Raw genomic sequence first — 20,587 nt, 5'->3', positions numbered from 1 at the left:
CAACCGTCAACTGCGGTGGGGCCAGGGAGAGGGTACATGGCAAGGCGCGGGTGGGGCAGGCCAATGTTCCAACGAATTGGCGCCCTTTGAAGCAACAAGTTGCAGTGTCAAACGAAACGGAAAAGGGAAATAAAACACATGCAAGGGTAGTAGCAGCCGGCTGCCAGGCCGTAGCGCTGCTGCGATAGGTGCTGCTACGATAGATGCCTGCTGCCACATGTAGCTGATTGACCATGCATGAACGACAGCCAATAGACGGAGGGCGTGGAACCGACAGGTGCCTGCCGCGATGGACGCCTGCCACCCACATCTACCTCGGACGATGCAATGTAAAGTAGTTGGCTAGCAGCGCTTTCAACGGATGCGAGCTGATGAGATAGTAGACCAATGATGGCAGGGGGAGAGAAATAGATAGAGGACCATCTTCCAGGACGGCCTCGCCACCAATGATATTTTTGCTCATGGCAATTTAAACAAGCCCCCTCCCCCCACCCCGGAAACGCGGTTAACGGCGGCCCACCAGACCTGCTGGCCCCGCCCCGCCCCGCCCCGCCTAGTTTGTCCGCTAATCGCAGGCCCGAGGCTCCCCGCCGCTTCCCAGTAATTGATCTATACATACGGGAGTACAATACATTGCACTACAATGTTGAGACGCCACACAAAGTGCGGCGGCATTAGGCTTTATATACTCCGGTACTGCCGATACTGCAATCTAGGAGCAAATGGCAGTGACTTCCAGTTGCCGGCTTGCTGAACCACAGCTTACCAGGCCCCCGAGCTGGAAAACCACTAGACCCTATGCATATGTACAAGCCACGCGGAGCACGTCTCGAGGCTGGAAAACCTGCCGTCAAGCTATCCCACGACCGATGGGGCCAGCGGCCAGTTAGTTTGCTCGTGTCTGTGTCTGGGGGGCTCCGCGGCCGGGGGTTCAACTGAGCACACCCCGGACACGGGGGTACTTTCCGGCCGGGTACCCTACAGCGCCGCCTGGCGCAGGGCGCTATTGTTGGCCCGGTGGCGCTGACCTGCCGCCCAGGTACTTGACCGCGTCGGCTTTGGGCGCGCTTTAAGTGGCCAACGGGCTCGTCTGGAACAGGCGCAGGGCGTGGAGCGTGGGGTGTGGGCGAAGGGTGTGGGCCCTAGTAGGGCGTGGGCGTAGGGCGTGGCCCCAAGAGCTGGTAGCCTCTGGGCGGCAAGCGATTTTGGCCGCGGCGACTGCCCCGGAACACTGAACACTGAACACTGAACACGCAGCAGGTTGCAGGTTGCAGGTTGCAGTCTGGTGCAGAGCAGAGCACGCAGATGCCCATGCGTAGCCGTGAATCGGGCCGTAGTGCAAGGGTCCTTCGTGGCTGTCTGCAACAAGCTCGCCCGGCGAATAGGTCTGCTGCCGACAGCACGCGCGCCCAGACACAACTGCACTCGGCTGTCTATTTATATCACCTGGGCCAATGGCTGTCGCAAAGGCTGTCGCAAAGGCTGTCGCAAAGGCTGTCGCGCGGGTTGGTTGGCGTAAGTTCAAGACGCTGCTTGCCTGCTGGTCGACCGCCAGGGCTTGTATCGTAGTCTCTTGGTAGACAGGCTGTTGAAAGACGTCCATGTTGCGCTGCCGCCAGTCGGCTCGTCTGCCAGTCTGCGCGCCGCCAACGAAAAAACACCATGGAGATTCCTGGGAACCATGGCCGGTGAGCCGGGCCACCTGCAGTGGATGCATGCCCCCATGGAAGCCAAGCCAGCACATGTCCCCCGAGGCGGGCTCACCACCATCGCCTTGATGCAACCCCCCTTACCTCCGACTTCCACTCGTATCTCGACCATCGCGGCACCTTGCGGCTTTTCAGTCCTTCCTGATCAGGCGTCACCCGCCAATCAGAGGCCCTTCCAGGCCGTGATTTTTTTTCCCGGCAACCTCCCTGAACCTTGTTTCGCGCTCAACACGTCTCTCGCACGTGGCTCTTCCCATCGGCAAAGAGCAATCATCCGGCTTTCCTGTCCGGAAATGGGCATTTGTCGCCAACAAGATTTTCTCATGGCGTCCCCTACTCAGCGGAGGGGGGAGGGGGGCGCCACATGACGTAGCCGCCGCCCATGACATAAGTATGAGCAACGACATGCGTTTGCCAATCACATAAGACGCATCGAATCCTGGATCCAACGCACCGGAAGGGCGGTCGGGCTGCAAATCGATTTTGTCTTCATTTCCTTTCAAAAAAAAAAAAAAACCCCCAAAATCAATCTTCGCAATGGACTGGGCCAAGACGCAGTACCGGAAGCAAAGGGACAGCTGGGTCCCCTGGATCGAGGACATGTACCTCTACTACTTCACCTCAGACAACAAAGCCAGCTACACCACCAAGGGTGTGTCGTGCCGCTCCGCTCCCCCCGTCTGTTGTTGCCCCGGCCCCCCACCCGCTGACGATGGCAGAGAACCTGGACAGGACAAAGGTGACGGGCGACGAGGACGTCGACCACATCCAAGAGGGTGTCAATCAGGGCGTCGCGGGGCAGTTGGGCCAAGGCGGTGTCGCGCAGCCGGCGGGGGATGTCGTCTCCAAGGAGGGCATCAACAGGGCGGAGAGGAAGGGTGCTGATCAGCAGGGCGAGTATTTGCCGAATCCGTTGCCGGGCCTGTAGGGGTGTTGACCAGCCTGAGCCTGGCCTTGCGAGGGCCGTCGTAGTTCGTCATGACCACTGCGCCGGGCTGTTGGTGACGAGCGGCGGGAAGGTGGTGCCAATGCCCGCCTGGATTCCGCTACGCCGTGTTTCGGGAGCTTGGCGGCGGGAGCTGCTGCACTGATGTGCTGGTGGTGGTACTTTGATGTGTTTCATCGCGTTGTCGTCGCAGACAGAGCCTCACGGCACGTTTTGCAAATATATAGGGTGCCAGCCAATCAGGTGCAGCGATTCCGACAGGCAAAGCCCGCACGTGACACCCCCTTTTACCCGCTTGGGATTCAACAACATTTGGCAACGTGCCATACCTCTTCACTTCAGTCCTTCAAGTAAATGACCTTTCAGGCAAATGACTGCAGTAGGCATTTGTGGCACCGACGAATCCCCGAGTAGCATATGTGGCACCAACGATTCCTGCGCGGTTTTTCATACCTGAACGGCAAGGAACTCGCGCGAATCAATACATCTCGAGCCAACCTCGTGCCAATGTCGACAAGCACCAGCATCTCCTTGCTGGAAGAAGAGAAAGTGCCGGGCTACGATCCCAGTAGCTACTACTCCGCACGGGTCGGGCAAACCCTTCACAGGAAATATCGTCTCGTTTCAAAGCTCGGATGGGGCAGTGTGTCGACGGTTTGGCTTGCCCGGGTAGAATCGCGGTGAGAAAACCAACACTCTGACTCTCTGCGACCCCACGCGCGTGTCTCTCTCTCTCTCTCTTGGCCTGCGGGACTGATGGGCGGCTAGGTGGCCCTGGCGCAAGCAGCGCTACGTGGCGCTGAAAATCACAAACTGCTCGCCCGTGGCCCGCGTGGCCGCGCAAAAGGAGCTCGAAATCTCCAAGCACATATGCTCCAGGTGGACACTGCACGAGGGCAAGCAGTATGTCCGACGGGTGCTCGACTCGTTTGAGATCCAAGGCCCTGGGGGGACACATCTCTGCCTGGCCTTTGAGCCTCTCCGCCAACCGCTCTGGATGCTGGGTCGGCAAATCCGTCCGAACGGCCTTGTCCCCCCTCACATTCTCAAACCCTTGCTTCGGAGTGTTCTCAGATGCCTGGACTATCTGCACACAGAGTGCCATGTCATCCACACGGGTACTTGCAACCATTCCGTCTCACCGAACCAGTCTGTGAAGAAAAACCAAAAAAAAACCAAAAAAAAAAATATGCTAACTGTCCACGCAGACCTCAAGGGAGACCACTTCATGCTTCCCTTTGAACAAGACCCTGCGGTTCTGGAAGACTATGTTCGTGAGCAGCAGGTCCATCCTGCAGTGTTTGAAGAGCGACGTGGCCGCTTCGTATACGAATCCCGGCCGGACTTTGGCCGCCTGAGAGATGGTGTGGGTTTTGTCAAGCTGACGGACTTTAGCACTGCCGTTCGAGGCGACGTGTCCGCCAAGTACTATCATGATATCCAGCCTCTTGAGTTTACTGCCCCAGAGGTTATGCTGCAAGCAGGATGGAGCTACTCTGCAGATATCTGGAACCTAGGCGTCGTGGTTTCTACTCCTCACATGGCCTCTATCTGCATGGTTGCTGACCAAGATCTAGTTGTGGGAGCTTCTGGCTGAAGTCAGCGTTTTTGATGGAAAAGTTCCTGGACGTCCTGAATTCTCCTACCTGACCCAGTTCGCTCAGATGATCCGCCTTCTAGGACCGCCGCCCGCCGACCTTATCTCTCGAGCTGATAAAGAGATATACTCTCTTATTTATGACGACCAAGGCAGTTTGATCTGAAAATGGCATGGTTGAAACTGAGCTAACTTTGCTTAGGTCTGTTCCGGCATCCTGAACTCATCCCAGGCGAAGACTTTAATTTTTCTAGCATAACAACCATGTTTGAGGGAGAAGAGCAGATGCTGTTTATTAAATTTGCCAAAAGGATGCTCAAGTGGGTGCCAGAGGAGAGAAGCACCGCCGAAGAGCTGCTTGATGACCCTTGGTTTCAGTTTAAGACGCATAGCATCCATTGAGACACAGATATAAACATCCTCGGCTAGAGCATTGCTAATCCATGTTCACCACGGGATGAGGGACACCCCCTCGGGAGACGCGGGCTATAGACCAGCAAAACGCAGTATATCGGTTTGCTCCCGGCACTCGGGTTGTACTATCCAACAGCGCTGGCCAGAAAACCTGGCTATAGCTTAGCCCAGTCTCATCACCACGAAGGATTGTGGAATGCGCCTTGGGTGCGTCGCCAGCAGAAGAGTTAGGCTCGGCCAAAAGGGGTTGTACTGATGATGATCAGTCTTCCTCTACGCTAAGCTCGTTTTATTTGCTCTCTTTCTTCCTTTCCTTTTTCGTAAGCCCCCATTCCCCCAGGGTATTCTTTCTCTCTTTCGATCACCTGGCGTTCCGTGGCATGGGTCAAGATGATTTTGGCCAGGCAGAAACAAATCTTCGACTCATTGATCTATGGCATTGACAATGTGCCTGTATGTCTCTGTTATGAACCTTTTACCACCTCAAGTTCCGTCTTAGTTGTCCTTCCCCCCATAGCATCTTGTCATCTGCGACACGCCGCCCAACCAATAGGCCGAATAGCCCGGGCTGGACCTAGCCGTGAATGCCAATCTGGAAATATAAATTGACAGGTATATAAAGCAAATACTCTGATAGCAACTAAGCGGATTTGACGGGGCTAATATCTAGTGCCTTAATTCTATTTGTATTGGAAACCTCTTTGCCGGAGGCAAACCTAAATACCGCGGTTGGTTTTGTAAAGTGAGAGTGACATCAACAGGTGCATTTTACCTCCCGAGTCGATGGCCATCCGTAAACATTCACAGCATTCTCCTGCACTTCCCGCAACAGGCTGGGTTTGCCAGGAGGGGATGTCTTGCTCTTCTTATCTGCTGTTCATGGCCATCCCAGAGGCCGTGTTTGCCAGACGGGCATATATATATCGACCCCGGCCACGGTAAAAGGTACATGCAGCGGGACAAACTGCAATTGTTCCCGGGACGCCACATCTACGCGGTTGAAATTCCCCGCGAGGAGGGGTTAGTGCCAGCGAAACATGAGCGACCTAAGAGGTCTACTGGGGATTCACTACCCACAGGGACACTTGTGTCGTTGCGTATAACATACTACGCACGTCCGGGTAGTACGGGGGGGGAGCGGGGCGGGGCGGAGCGGGGCGGATCGGGTCGGCGGCGGCGGCAGACGCGGACGGGACGACGAGTTCCTGTCGGCAAAAGGATCGCCCTCGCCACCTTCCCTGCTACTACCCACGGGTGTGCTATCGGGGTTGCAGTTTGTAGTACCCCAGGGACTCAGCAAGGGCGACGGGGGCGGCCGTCTTGCGGGTTTTTTCCGCCTGCCCTTGGCCTTTCGACGCGTGTCTACAAAGCCGATGATGGTGAGCGCGCGAGCAATATCCTCGGCCAAGTACGGGCCGACAAACGGGGGCTCCTTGCGAATCGCGACGTCCTGGTCGCCTACCCGGACTGTAGGGACAGGGGTCGGGTAGTCTCCCTCCCTGTCTAAGACCCGACCCGCTGTCATGTATCACGATCATATGAGTGTGTGTAAAGGTTTGAATTATCCAGACTATGATGCATAGGAGCGAAACTATAGAGTATGTATAACTAATCCCCAATCCCGTATTATATAACAGTTGCTGCCAATAAAAATACTATCCATTTTATATCGATCGAGTGATCCTATTAGTTAATAACTTATAGTTGCATTGATGTGCTCGACAAGAGATATTGCAGAAAAAATAAAGATAGGACAGGAGAGAAAGGAAAGGGACAGGAGGAAATAAATGCCTTTAGTGCGGGAATAGCTCGATAGGGTCTATAGCAGCGGATAGCGATGAATATTGCGGCAAATCGATCGGGTTCTCTATCTTGATATCTAAATCCCAGGTATTATTAAAGTAATTATTCTTATATAGGGGATGCTCTAGCTGGATAGTAGGCTGGATATCGGTGGATAGCTTGGAGTTAGTTGGTGCCTTTGGTTTCTTTGGAGCTATCGATTTCCTCGGAGTATATTATTGTAGTTCTATATTTTGCGTGGTCTTTTCTGGGCCAGTCGGGATAAGTTTTTAGTGATTGAGAGGGAGCGACTGCGCCTGGTCGATGGGGAGGGAGGCGGAAGGGGGCCCTGAAGGATAGGCAAGGGACTAGGAACGGGTGAGGCATTGAGAACCTGGGAATATAGTTGATTGGAAACCCGGATATTCGGCTGTTGATTGAGAGCCGGGGTGTTGGAGGCCTGAGAAGGCGGTGGTTAATTAAAAGCCTGGATATTCGAGGGGGTAGTGTGTCGTGCTGGTCTTGCCTGGAGGTCCAGTGTCAATGCCGTGGCATTTCTATCGAGGGCTGCGATCAGGAGGTGTCTGGCGTATTTTAAACAGGGCAAGGGGAGACCAGTGAGGAGTGGGAAATGGTGATTTCTCTATTGACTGCACAATCGTTGACAGTGATCTGGCGCCTTCTCTCCTGCAAGGAAGGAGTGGTCGAGTGGTATAGACTCTCTTATCGATATAAAGAGTTTTAAGCGGGTGGTCTCATTTTTTGATTGAAAAATGCTTACTATATCGACAAGGTTATCGACTGGCGTGCCTATAGCATGGCGCATGCGAGTGATTTTCAATCATTTGGGTCAACGGGAAGCCCTGATTGCCGCGATGAAATAGTTTTGGCTAGATCGGCTCTTCCCACGGCCGCCGGGCATCTATCCAGCGCGCCGCTAGTGGCGCCGTATCTGTCGATGAAACGGGCGGCCAGGCTCTCCGCATGCGTCGGGAATGCAGACGACGACGACTCTTCGAAAGTTCGGTTGCGAATTTGGATCCGCCCTTGGCCGTTGCGTAAGGCGCGGTCATTACCTGGAAGCGAGGTGTTGTGACCAACAAGGCGCTGGTAGTGCGTGTTACTGCGCCCGGCTCGGAAGACCTGCATACCACATGTGCCGCAGCAAACCGTGAGGCTGTTAAGAAGCTCCTGGGGTTGCAGGAAGCCCACGCTCGTGGGGAGGTTGTGCAAGCCCTAACCCGAGGGAGGGTGTTCAAAAGGCGTACACAGAAGCAGACATTCCCACACAAATGCGGTGCCAGAGCCACCTGATGCATAAATGATACATCTACCCTTTGGTTCAGCTGCACAAGCTGGTTAGTGATCATCTCCAAGGTCCTCATCAAGCCGGCCCCACCGTCAACGGCAGGTAAGTTGGCGCAAAGCGCGAACTGTTCCAACAACGCTCTGAAGCTCTCGGAAATAAGCCTAAAGCTGGGCTGCGGCAATGCAAGCCCGCTGTGTATAACTGCTATAATGGAACAGGGGCGCGACCGGTGACCGGACTCTATCGAATGATGGTGATGGAGTTGAGGCAACGATGGACGGACCCTCCGTCATCTCGCAAGTATGAAACGGATGGGTTGTGCAGGCCCTATCCCGAGGGAGGATACTAGTAGTCGTAACAAGGCATGCTGCCAACGGCGTGGCAGACAGCAAACGAGGACGACCAAAGGCAAGGAAGAACCAAAAATAAAACAAGAATCAGGGCCGGGGGCATGAAATCGACGGCATAAGGAGGAAGGCATAGTACCTATGCTAGAAAAGGCGAAAATACAAACATAATGCGTGGAAGGCTGTAGCTGCCTGGCTGTCAAGTCGTGGGTCGGAGAAATAGTTGGTAATCGACGGAGTGAATCTGGAACGAGGTGTTTATATATAAAAGAGTGTACCCGACCATACGGTCTGATTAGTGGTGTCAAGGACGACGTGTTTGCGTCTTCTTTATTTCCTTGTCCTTTGTGAGGTATCGCTATATAACACTCCACTATATTCACTGTCCGGAGGGGAATATCGCGCAGGGGCAAAGGAGGATATAATGGCCCGCTCCGACATTCTGAAGGAGCGGGGGAGCCACGATCTCGCTCCGAGCCATTAGCGTCGTCGGCCGGTGGCTCTGCCATAGGAGCATCCCTATCAGGCTCTCCCTCTCTCGCGCTCCTCGGCGTCACCCGAGACACCGCGGGCGCGTCGAGGCGGAATCGACTCCTTATCGGAGGAGTTGTGGTCGGAACTCTCCGACTGTCGGGAATAGTCTGACGCAGCGGACGACATGGCGCAATCCTGTTATGGCAATAATTTTTTTCACTCCAGCCTACAGGATCATGGCCCTACTGCTGCGGTAGATAGGGGGGATCCTTGGAGTCATGGTCATGACGCGCAAAGTGCGGACAGGGGGACTCTACGGTTCTTAAAGGCCGAGTAGCCGCCGGGCCGCCGGTGAGAGAATAGCCAAGCAGTGCCGACCTTGCAGCGAGAGCAGGATCAATCCAAAGTATACCACTGCGGATATCTTAGAGGCCGTTGCGATATATAAGATAAATACGACTTAAAAAAGCTTGGGAGCCGCTCGTCCAGCCGCTTAAGAAGGCCCAGAACCAGGACCCGAACCTCCAAGAATCGGGCTGCGACAAGCAGGCGATGAGGGGTGGGGGACGCCAGGGGACCATGGAAGCGACACACATGCGGCCTCTGCACAGAATTATAAGAGGCCCAGGGAGCACTGGAGGCAGAGAGAGGACGACCCCGAGAAGACGTGGGAGGCGCAATGGAACCACGAGCAGCCTTCTAGGCCTCATTATAATCCTCAAACTACTCTGGTCAGCCCCAAACGGAACGAGGGATACAAGCACTTACCTCTTCACCACGGGCATAGGCTTGTTGCAGGTCCAAAAGCCTCTCTACCGGAGCACGGTTCGCGGAAGTGCGTTCAAACTATACCGCTGTCAGTTCAGAACCAGGTCGCAATAACATAGGTACCTACCGGCTGGCGTGGCTCTCTTTGCAAAGCACAGTGATAGCAAGTCGTGTAGTCAACGATCTGGCTGACTGTGTCTTTCCAAAGTAAATAGAGCGATTCTGCCGAGTCGACTCCGTTGCCAGCTTCATTCCGTTTAGCCCGTGCAGGATGAATTCGTGAGTACAGGCGTAGACGGCATTATAGGCCGTCCAGTCTGCAGTTCCTTTTCCCCCGAAACGGCACTCCCCGTATTGTGGCTTATACGGCGGTGCCATATCTCCCATCCAGTCTCTATCCCTCTTTGCACCCCTAATACCTAAACCGAGTCAGAACCGCACAGCACACAAAAAACGCGAAACCCTCACCTTGCTGGTCACAACATCGCGACTCAGGGTTGTTCCCGCGCCTGACGCAGGGCCGACAAGGCTAGGGACGGACGCCCCTAGGTAACCCAGGTAGCGTAATAAATAAACAGTACTATTATATCCACTGTCCGCCAGCCAATGCATCGGTGTAGTCATTTTAATTCTCTATGGGTCCTTGCCAGCCTTATGTATTGACTTCCTTTCTGATTTATCAACAAGATTACCAAGGGCGGCCACTTGGTAGCGCTGGTGTGGGAGCATCGGCCTGAGTACCGGTTGAGATCATGACCGGTGAGGCTCGCGGAGGGCGCTTCGTCTAGGTGCCCGTGGCCGGCTTCTGTTTGTTCGGGGTAGAGGATGGCGATTGGCGTTCGCGTGCCTTTTTTTTTGCCTTATTAGGGGTTATCTCGGGCCTACCGTCAACCCAAGCTTATAAGATAAGGCTCAGGGCATTGGGGGATCTAGCCGATGATATTCTTATATCTAGGTGCTTGAAGAGCACATTTCGAGACGCGAAAGAAGTAGCCGTAGAGCAGAGTTGCGATGCATTGTTAAGCCGATGAGGCGTCCTTGCAAGGTGCCAGCATCCATTGGTTGCTGAATTTGTCCACGACGACCAGCAAGCACAGCATCGTTACCGTTGACTGAGGAAGGTAGGGAGAGCAGGAAATCGATCGATATCATGTGGGCCCCGGTGGAAGCGGTTCGAACTGGCGGCTGGGGGCACGCAATGCAGTATTGATAGATTAGGAGCTCTTGTTGATTTTGTGGGTGGTCGTCGTGCAGGTGGGCGATGTGATGGAAGTTGTCCGGTTAAGACGTCATGTTGGAAAGCAGAGTGTTTACTAGCCGTTTTAGGAAAATGCAGGGGCGCATCCTCACAGGCCCTGTCCGGATCCGCCAGACACACTTGGGAAACAAGAAACAAGGCGCGAGTCCGCCCAGCACGCCCTATGACTTGGGCGTCTTTCACCACGTTGCGTTACTAGCACAAGACGATGACATGGAATTACAAACGAAGACGGTAGGGAAGTGAAGCTGACGATGTTGGCCTGTGCCTGCGGGAGCAGCATGCAGCATGCAGCACGCAGCACGCAGCCCCGTCACAGCACACTGCGCGCGTGCCACGCAGGCAACTCCGACGTCGGCGACGACTACGCTGCCAAGCGCGGTTGGTTACAACGTGACGTGACGCCCAGCATCAAGATCAAGGCTTTACCCCGCGTGTCGACTCGACTACATACTCTGTACACTTGTCTGACGCAACCTCGTTCCTTATTACCGCAACTGGTTGAAATTGAAATCCACTTTGCAGCCCTGTGATGAGAAGGATAAGCAAGAAAGAAATGGGGAGAAGAAGAAGAAGAAAAATACCAATCATTATTTAAAATTAAAACAATTAAAAAAATAAAACACATACATACATACAACACCAGGTATTCGCTGGTCGTCACCGACCCAACTACTAATCCGGCGCTCGCCTGTTTATTTAACGGAGATCGAACGGGATCCAAAGTTCTCAGGCGGCTATGGTCGTATGTGCCGGTTGGTGAGCATCAGCGCATTATCAAACATGTGCCGGCTATTTTATCCTCCGTCTGCCCCTTGACGTCGTTTCCCATCTCTCATCCTCGCATCCTCGCACCCTCCCATCCAATCCTCCCATCCTCCCACCCTCCCATCCTTACATCGCTCGCTCGCCGTCTTGGCCATCGCCTGCTCCAGTGCTTTCCTCACTTCCAAATAGCCATGTCCTGTTCCCCAAGCCCCCCGTCGCGTTCGATTGACGCTTACGCCTCGACAGCCTCCGCTGCCCATCCTCTCGAGTCTGGACGCCTGCAATCACGCCCACAATCACGCCCACGCACGCACGCACACGCACGCTCGAATCCTAGTCTTGTTTCATCGCTTGTGCATGTTTTGTACTATCCCATCTATCATGCAGGCCCACGCCGCTTCAGCCATCTATCTGGCTGGGGCTGTTCCATCCTGGCCGTCCTCAACCCAGACAGCAATCACTACTGTAGTCCGCAGTCAAAAAAAACGTCTTCTCGCGGAAAATCACCCGCCAACCCGTAGAGAGCAGACCAGCAAAACAACAACAACAACAGCAACAAACATCAACAACAAGAACCCGCAATCAAGCTCTCTCGATGCAAAACGCCAACCAGCTGAACCCTTGTAATCGTACTTGACCCACCAATGAATGCCCTATGCATTGCCCAGCCTACCGCCACGCCACACCCCGTCTTTCTCTTCTTTTTTTTTCCAACTTTGTCTCATTCATCCCCCGTTCGATATCGTGGCCGGGTCCTATATCCTTCTCCTCAACGGCATGCATCCCCACGCCGCCGTCATGTCGATGCATCGTACAGGTGCTGCTTACACGGCGTTTCCGCCGGCCCTCCCCAGCCTTCTTTTTTCGTACATGGTCTCTGCTCCGTCATGCATGACCCAAGTCCCGAATTCGTTCCAAGCTGGTGGTGGTGTAGGTTCACGATATCTCTCGTCTTAGTCGTCACGTACGTTTTTTTCCCTTCTTGTTGCCAGCCATCTTGCCAGCCATCTTGATCTGTAATTTTCAGCGCACCCAGAAAATGCGTGCCAAACAAGCACAAAAAAGAGAAAAAAGATTTTTTTGTCATGTTTATCCAATCCGCATGTGCCCAAGAAGAAGAAATCCTTTTTTGCAAATTTGTCTGGCTCGCATCAGAACTTGCACCATATCTTTTTGGCTTTCCTTCTTTTCTTTTCCCGCCAACCTTTTCTTTTTAATTCTTGCCCCGCCCCTCCGGGTTTCTCAGCCCCCTTTCCGGTCAGACTCATTCCTTGGTGGCAGTTCTGCGTGCGACGGTTGTGTCGTGGCAGCAGGAGCTGCATTCGTCTTCTTCTTGCCCTTGCCGGCAGCCTTCTGCCAACCGCCGTCTCCTTCACTCTTGGCTCCACGTACATGGCCGTTTTCGCGAGCCTGCATCACTGGCTTGTTGATGGCTGCAGTCCCAGGCTTCTGGACCACCGACATCTTTTCCGCATCCACCGGTGAAGGCATCCAATCTCCTTCTTGATGCGTCTCTTTCGGCACATCCGTCGCCGCAGACCCAACTTTTGATTTGCCTTCGGCTTTGGCCTGTGTCTTACTGGGTAGCCACGTCGGAGCCGCAGTGGCCTGTTTTCGAACAGCGCTGGGAGAAGGAGTCCGGTTCTCGTATACGGGTGAGAGGTTCGCGCTGTCAATTCCTGAAGGCCTGGTACTGCCAACCCGGTTATCAGCAATGGCCAGATCCAGGGGGGCAATGACGCCGCTTTGCGGTTGGCGACCAAAAAGACGCTGCCTGGCAGATGGAGCAAGTCGAGACGTGTTTCCATTCTGCAGCTCCTGCTGGTTGAGCTGGTTCGTCAGGTAGATCGAGTTCATCATTGCTATGCGCTCACGGAATGAAGCATCCTCTGTTGACTGGGAAATGGTTAGCGGTGCGTTGGAGCCGTTCACGACAATCGGCGGTCGGTCGAGCGGCAGCTGAGGCGCTGTCGACGACGACGACGTCGACGGCGCCTGCATTGTGGCATTGATGGGCGGTTGCACCGGCCACATGGGAACAGGAACATTGATATGCAAGGCATTGTCCATGTTGGCGGCTAGCGAATCCTCCAATACTAGAGTCTCGGGTCTGTTGCATTGTCTTTGATTGGGAGGCGACACGGCCATCTTCAATCCCGATCCATTCACTACCAACGGTCGCGTCTGCGTCTTGCTGCTCTGGCTGCTCTGGCTGCCGGGAAAGGGGGCCGATGCCAACGGCGCAGAAGCTGCTCCGCCACCGACGGAGAAGGCACGAGCGTGCCCCAGAGGCGACGGAGACCTGGAAGCTCTTCGCATCCTTCGATCCAGAAGCGTTTGCGGTAGTTGCTCCGTCGACAGCCGCCTTCGTTCCGGACTAGAAGAATGCGCTGCAAGATCCCCAAAGGCAATACCGTTGGGCAGATGCTGCTGCTGATTCAGATGCTGCTGCTGCGTTTGTTGTTGTTGTTGCTGCTGTAGCTGTAGCTGCGACAGTCTTGTTGGACTCAAGCTTCTGGACTGAAAGAACCCAGACTGGACGTCGAATGTCTCTGGCGAATCCGACACGGCCCTGGGTGTTTCGTCAAAGTCGGCTTCATCCGACATGAAACTGGGAATAGGAACACCGTTTGCGTTTCTCGACGACGCCATGACGGCACTGGTCGGCGTCTGGCTGCCCAACGTGTGGTAAGCTACGCCAGGGTTGGCAGATGGTGATCTTTGGGCTGGTTGAGATTGGGAGCGAATAGAGCTGCTCGAGGCCGATAAACCTCCCTCGCCCGACAGCGTTGACCGTTGAAGCGATCGACGAAAGTCTTGGCCCCCCGAGTTGGTGGTTGCGCTTGCGGCCGTCGTCGTCGTCGTCGTCGTCGGGTAGGTGCCGTAGCTGGTTTGGGGGAAGAATGTGTGGCCGAGGTTCATCCCGTACAACGCATACAAGTCTGGACGCAGCGGGGCGCTGACTGGTACGTTATCAAAAGAATTCGTTCTGGAACGGTCAGAAGACTGCTGCCCTCCGGAACCCGAGTTGGTGGCGGACAATCTCTGCGCCTGATTCATAGTTTGCTGCTGCAAAAAGGCAGGAGACTGCGTGTATAACTGAAATTGCCTCATGCTCTCTTGATGGTATGCCATTTGCGTCATGAGATCTTGCTGTGCGTACTGGAATTGATAATGAGGGTTCTGAAACCACGACATGTCTTGCTGCAAGGTAATCGGCGTGACAAACATGTTTGCATCATACGCCGGCACGCTGGACGAAGCGCGTCGATTCGAGCCGCCGCCGTTACGGTGGAAGTTATTACTGTTGTTGTTGTTGTTGTTGTTGTTGTTGTGTCGCCCCCCTCTGTGATGGCCTCGGCCACCGCGGCCTGAATGTGTTTGCGAAGAGCTCCTCACAAGGACTGGCCGGGGCTGAGGCGGCGGTCGCGTCCAGACACGCTCCTCCTCTTTAGGGAAGACGTATTGTTCGCATGCCTCCTCCAACTTTGCTTCCGACAACAAGTCAAAAGCTCGGCGAAGTTCCAAATGAACTCCGCGGAAAGAATACTCATCGGCGGTGTTGCCAAGATTCCGGCTAGTGTTGAAAGGCTCCTCGACACAGAGTTGGTTGTTGACGGCATAGTTCCACTTCTTGTCTTGTTTCGTTACCAGTCTCCCTTGCCTAATCGAGAGGACATGTTTGTCATAGTCAAACTCGTGCGCATAGAACCGAAAAAATTGGAATAGCAGCTCCGCAACAGACGACTTATTCTTGTTCCCAAAGCCCTTGATCTTCTTCAGATTATCTGCAAAGTCGCTGACAGTTCCGTCGGATTTGTGTGTTTTGTAAGGCATCTGATGTAGGGCGGGTAGTACTGGTGGAGTTCGGAGCTGAAGAAATGCAATAATGAGGCAAATCCATGTGTAGGAGCTCAAAGTTCCACCAAAAGCTATATTGTGTTTTGCGAACAGTCAGGGCAAGAGTAAAGGCGCGGATCCTAGCGAGAAACGGTGCGTTGCAACTAACCAGCATCATTAATTATTCTCCTCCTTGTCCAGTATTTGATGACCATGGCCAGCTGTCGAACTCGAGGATCTATTTCAACATATGTGCGAACCATCCGAGTATTTTCGAGCGCAAGAGTGTTGTTGACATTCATATCGCAAGCTAGACCAAGTTCGGGATCCCAAATCTTGACAATTGGTACCTTGGCCGCTGATATGCACACCACCTTTTCCATCCCGCCTAGAACCCCGCAACGTTAGCAAACTAGACGATGACTGGCAACTTGCACAAACAAAGCAGGAGATGGCGTGGGGGAGGGGGGGTGGTTGTGGTGATCATACGTTTCGCCAGCAGGTTAGCTATCATGCAGACACCTTCCAGCTCGTGCCAGGACGTAGTGATGCAGATGTCCACTGAAAAGAAGCAGATACAAAGCCGTTAGCTACTCTCATCCTTGTTGGAACCAACAATTTCCACCTTGATGGACAGGCGGGGGGGGAGGCGGGGGCTCACAGTCGGAATCATCTGAGCAAAGCAGGTTGCCCGAGGATCCAAACAGGTTGACTCGAATGTCGTGACCTGGCCATTCGTCGTTGAAGAGCTTTTCCAGCTTCTGAACCAGCTTCTTTCTCTTCTCTTCCACCTCATTGGTCGGTAATAAACGGTCGTAGAGTATGCGAATATCCGCGGCTAACCTCCGGTCTTCATCTTCGGACAATTTGCTCTTGACGCTTCGCAAGTCCAGCTTTTCAAGACGATCGTTACCGACAGAGTACGGTATTCTGCGCCTCGAGTTGATCTGCGCCGTTTCGTACTTGCATCCACCTAATCGAGGGGGCAACGGCCGCAGCGAAGGTAGAGTGCTATTCGTTTCCGAGTATGCAGATCGAGGGGAGTGATTGTTGCCGGCCGAGGGCGAAGGCTCTCGTGATTCAAATGAAAACTGCCGAGCATGTTGATGGGGGGTCGAGGGCACGGAGCTCGATTGTGACTGTCCGTGTGCTGAAGAAGTGGTGGCGGCATTCGATCGGTGAGGAACGCTCCTCGACATTTCGGCCGAATGTTTGGGGGGCATCTTGGAAGGCGTTGTATGTTCTTTGGACACTACAACCGAGCGGTTGTTCTTGTCTGAGCTGTGATGTGAGCGGCTCCCATTGCCTCCCGAGGTGGCTCCTTTGCTGGCCGATCCGTCCTTCAGGGACACTTTACTAGATGATCTGGGTCTGGGTCCGGCCTGTACATGTGGGGAGGACACGACAGGAGGCAGCGGTGGCGTTTGCAGTCCACCTCCACGGGCGGGCGAGATGAGCTTGTTGTAGTGAAGAAGCTGTTGGTGGTAGATGTTTTGTTGAGGAAACAGAAACGGCAGGAAGTCGAGGTGGGATGGAAACGGTGGTGCAGCCGCGGCAGGGGCGGGGAGAGCAGCTGCGTCCGCGAGACTTTCCGCGGATTGCGAGTGCGCAGGGCCGTTGTTGGTCGATTCTGATGAGCTCGACGGGGAGGTGGAAGTCGCGGCCCAAGGACTCGGGGAATAAGAATGCTGAGGTTCCGAGGTCGCGGACCTGGCGTCCATGAAGCTAATGAGCCTCAGACAGATGCAAGACACGAGGGGATGAGCAGCGAGCAGCTAGTCGCGCTAGACCACGTTTGTGCTTGAAGAGGCAGACCTAATGGAAAATCGAGGTACAGGTTAATGAGCACACCAGAAAACCAGGCCCCCCAAAATTGCCGGTTGTCAGGCAAGGGACTCTACACAAGCACAGGAAGCCGCGAAATCCGTGACTGCGTCTTGGGCCAAAGTGAAATCTCGTATCTGTGCATTCACGCAGGTGCTGACCAGCAGGAAAGCCAGCAGTTCAAGGTTGAATGCTTGCGAGGTCTGTAGTCAAGTCTCTGCCTTTCGAGGTGAAGGACTTGTGTTGGTATTGCGTCGGATGGAGTCGAGATCGGTAGGTTGTTGACCTCCTCAAGAAGGGGGGGGGGGGGTAAGAAAAAAAGGTCAAGTCGCACAGTCGGAAGAGAATTATCGAATGTGTCGCTAGGGTTCGACCAGCCGAGTGAGTCTAACTGCAAGGTACCTTCTCCGGAAAGGCTGAAGGGGGGAAGGCCGCTGGAGCAACGACAGCCAGGGGAGGAGGCAAGAGGAGGAGGAGGGGGTGAGCGGCAGTTCAAAAGGGTATCGCGAAAAGACCAAATGTGCTGGTCGGGGACGAGAAAAGAAAAAAAGAAAGCTGAAACAGTTCGGCAACGGAGCGAGAGAAGTAGAAAAGTATGGTAATCGTGAAGAAACCGGCGTAGAGGGTTTCAATTTTTTTTTAATTTTTTTTTTAAATTTTTCCCCTTTGTTTTTGACTTCGTGGCGAGATTGGTTCGCGAAGTGACTTAACCCCCCGAGGAAAAACGGCAGCGACTCGATGGCATAAAAACGGTCCGGTCTGGCTCGGTGGGCGAGAGTAAAAAGGGGGCTGTAGCTCGGGGCAGGGTCACCCGGCAAAGTCGTTGTAGACAAGAGGGAAGGGAGAAATGGAAAAAGGGGAGCATCAAAGTCGAAGCGGAACCCCAGCGGCCGAGTCGAAAGAGGGATGGATGCGTGGCTGTCTGCAAGACGTTGAAGGAATCAATCAAGGCTGCGTGCGGGATATTGTCGAGGCGAGAGTTGCCCGTTGGCCAGCAGCTTGTTGTAGCTACGGAGGGGGCAGAATTGGGGGGGGGGGGGGGGGGGGGGAGGTCAACTCTGGTCTTGGTCTTGGTCTGGTCCTTGGTCGTGACTATGATGGTGGCCCTCCGGGTCACTCAGCCAGCAGAGCAGCTGCGGTGGTGCAGGTGCGCGCTGACTGCAGACACTGGAGACACTGGAGACACTGCAGACCGCAGACCAGGCAGGACGGGCCAGACAGGCAGGACAGGCCAGGCTTGGATGCCCGTCTGGGACCTGCCACTAGCGGCAACAAGGAAGGAGACTGGAGCCAGTCAACGCACATGACTGGAAGGAGAGCTGCTCTATCTGATCTGCTCTACTCCGTACTCTGGAGTCTGTAGGCATCCCCAAGTCCTAAAAGGTGGCAGAGTCCAGCCAGTCTGGCACTGAAGCGACCCCAAGACCAGAGACTGCACTGCACGTGTGTACCAGACGGGTGACGACTGCTGAGCACTCGAGTCTGGTGCACTAGACTCTGGCAGGCATGAACGGGGCAGGCAGGCAGGCGGGGGAAGGGGGAACCAATCCGCGCCATGCAGGCCAGCCCTGTGATTCGCTGTGGCGAGCCGCCCCGGGGAGCACGCTGAGGAAGCACGCTGAGGAAGCACGCTGAGGAAGCACGCTGAGGAAGCACGCTGAGGAAGCACGCTGAGGAAACAAAACACGCTGAGAACCTGAGAACCTGAGCACTGGTGGCTGGGTGGGCAGTCACGTCGGAGGGATTATGCCGATTATGCCAGCCCCCCAGCGGTTGTCTCTGGTCGAGGTGACCACATAGTCTGACCAGTGACCAGTCAGCACGCCCGCAGCAGGCGTGGCGTTGGCCAAGCTTCGTACGTCACCCCCCATCTGTGTATACTCCGTGCCCATGTGTCTACTACACTACATACGTATGAGAGTGCCCTGGGCCCGGGTCCCGGCGTTTCAGCACCCCCCCTCCTCCCCCCCGCTTCAGTGCTCACAGGCGGCCCTGAAGAGGTGCGGCCATGCTGCAGATTGACTCAACTTCAACTGATGTTTGCCATCGGGAAGACAGCGAGCTCTGGCGTCTCAGCTCCGCGCGATGGATATGCCTGGCTGGGCCCCATGGGGTATTTAGCCCGCCGCGCTCGCCCCAACTATGGCCAGGGACGGGACCAGCGCGTTGGAACGGCTCACGGAGCAGAGTTCAGGGCACGATTTCCCCCGTGGCGGAAGACGGGCCAGGTCACGTGGGGCACCCACGTGGTCGTAGAGTCAGTACAGTACATGATGAGGCCGCCCAGGACGCAATGCCGATTTGGGTCGTGGACGCTGCCGTGGTGGAAGCTAAAAGGCGAAGGGGCCTGGCGTCTCCGCGCAGGCGAATAATAACTGGAGGCTAGAGATGGCCTGACATGACCAAGGTACCTAGACCTGCAGTCTGGTTCTGTCAGGTGCCTTAGGTAGGTAGGTGTACCTAAGGTATACGGAGTACCTAATGTGGTCTTTGGTCTTGAAACCCACCAGCATGCACCCATTGACATGATGAAGCGCTTGATGAGCCAAATGAGCCATGATTTCTTTCCTGGTCTTGGACTGTCTCTGGCTGTCCTCGACCCCTTCTGCTTGTTTCCTTCTTTCACCTTGTTCGTCTCTTACATAATACTGTTTGCAACCACCTTGCCTTGAGCCGTGCGCTACCCACTCACTACTCGTTCGTTGTATTTACGCAGCCTCGCCGCCGACAGAGCTTGTCAGTCCAGTGCAGACTCCCCAGACTAGACGCTCTCTCCATCAAGCCTCATCCAAGCGTCTACTCCGCAGTCGGTGCAAGTACTCGGTACTCGGTGCCTGAAAGCGGAAAAGCGGCATCAGGTAAAGGACCAGCCTAACCTAACCAAGTACGCCGTGGGCCTCCAGGACATGCCGAACCGGACCGAGCTGCCAAAGCATCCGGCGCTGCGGCTGCGAAACTTTCTGTAGATGGAGATGTGACCCCTGCCGTTGTACCCTGACGCCGACACGACGACGACGACGATGACGACGACGACGAAGATGACGAAGACGAAGACAAATACAAAGACGGGGGAGGGCGTCCCTGGGGCCAGGCAAGTTGGAGCTCTGCTCGAATGTCGTGTGCTCCAGTCATCTGCGCGAGGTTACGAGAGCTTTGGCACGGAGTAGATATTGAAAGCCTCCGTCGATCGCACTTGCCTTTTTGGCCCCAGCCAGCTGCTGAGAGTTTGGAGGTGGGTGTGGTGGGGGGGGATGGGGTGGGGGGGTGGTTTTGCCACACGGCGAGGAAAAGGACAGAGTTGTCGAAGCTGCAAGCTGCCATTGGCCCATCTTGGCCTCTGCTGCATCCGGCCGCAAAGCTCAAAGGATGGCCAGTCCGTCGGCAGGATTCAGGATTGCGGATGGCGGATGGCGGATGGCGGATGGCGGATTACAGACTGACTACCTGGGATTTCGGGAAACATGAGATTCCTGATGCCATCATCCATGTTCATGCCTGCCTGGATCCTTGTCTCCACCCCCACGCAACGCAACGCACCGCGTCTCCTCGCC

At 54.9% G+C, this 20,587-nt stretch overlaps 6 protein-coding genes across 6 annotated transcripts; 3 read left to right on the top strand and 3 right to left on the bottom strand.

Annotated features, from left to right (window-relative positions):
* Nucleotides 1-1,069: 1,069 nt before the first annotated feature.
* Nucleotides 1,070-1,603, bottom strand: UV8b_01836 (uncharacterized protein; the record flags this gene model as incomplete). The annotated part of the gene is made up of 1 exon (XM_043139334.1): nucleotides 1,070-1,603. The coding sequence occupies one exon, from the start codon at nucleotides 1,601-1,603 to the stop codon at nucleotides 1,070-1,072; it is 534 nt and encodes a 177-aa protein (XP_042995268.1).
* Nucleotides 1,604-2,246: 643 nt separating this feature from the next.
* On the top strand, nucleotides 2,247-2,637 carry UV8b_01835 (uncharacterized protein; the record flags this gene model as incomplete). The annotated part of the gene is made up of 2 exons (XM_043139333.1): nucleotides 2,247-2,361; nucleotides 2,429-2,637. The coding sequence occupies 2 exons, from the start codon at nucleotides 2,247-2,249 to the stop codon at nucleotides 2,635-2,637; spliced, it is 324 nt and encodes a 107-aa protein (XP_042995267.1).
* A 525-nt stretch (nucleotides 2,638-3,162) lies between these two features.
* UV8b_01834 (uncharacterized protein) lies at nucleotides 3,163-4,654 on the top strand (the record flags this gene model as incomplete). Its single annotated transcript, XM_043139332.1, has 5 exons — nucleotides 3,163-3,335; nucleotides 3,424-3,773; nucleotides 3,864-4,180; nucleotides 4,233-4,404; nucleotides 4,455-4,654. 5 exons carry the CDS (start codon nucleotides 3,163-3,165, stop codon nucleotides 4,652-4,654), a joined length of 1,212 nt encoding a protein of 403 aa, XP_042995266.1.
* A 7,960-nt stretch (nucleotides 4,655-12,614) lies between these two features.
* Nucleotides 12,615-16,933, bottom strand: UV8b_01833 (uncharacterized protein; the record flags this gene model as incomplete). The annotated part of the gene is made up of 4 exons (XM_043139331.1): nucleotides 12,615-15,304; nucleotides 15,382-15,600; nucleotides 15,702-15,773; nucleotides 15,874-16,933. The coding sequence occupies 4 exons, from the start codon at nucleotides 16,931-16,933 to the stop codon at nucleotides 12,615-12,617; spliced, it is 4,041 nt and encodes a 1,346-aa protein (XP_042995265.1).
* A 2,111-nt stretch (nucleotides 16,934-19,044) lies between these two features.
* Nucleotides 19,045-19,422, top strand: UV8b_01832 (uncharacterized protein; the record flags this gene model as incomplete). The annotated part of the gene is made up of 1 exon (XM_043139330.1): nucleotides 19,045-19,422. The coding sequence occupies one exon, from the start codon at nucleotides 19,045-19,047 to the stop codon at nucleotides 19,420-19,422; it is 378 nt and encodes a 125-aa protein (XP_042995264.1).
* A 375-nt stretch (nucleotides 19,423-19,797) lies between these two features.
* Nucleotides 19,798-20,168, bottom strand: UV8b_01831 (uncharacterized protein; the record flags this gene model as incomplete). The annotated part of the gene is made up of 2 exons (XM_043139329.1): nucleotides 19,798-19,870; nucleotides 19,918-20,168. The coding sequence occupies 2 exons, from the start codon at nucleotides 20,166-20,168 to the stop codon at nucleotides 19,798-19,800; spliced, it is 324 nt and encodes a 107-aa protein (XP_042995263.1).
* Nucleotides 20,169-20,587: the final 419 nt, after the last annotated feature.

This window comes from Ustilaginoidea virens, chromosome 2 (assembly GCF_000687475.1).
Source record: "Ustilaginoidea virens chromosome 2, complete sequence".
Classification (NCBI taxonomy): domain Eukaryota; kingdom Fungi; phylum Ascomycota; class Sordariomycetes; order Hypocreales; family Clavicipitaceae; genus Ustilaginoidea; species Ustilaginoidea virens.
Note: the sequence above shows the minus strand (reverse complement) of the source record. Positions and strands in the feature narration are given on the sequence as shown.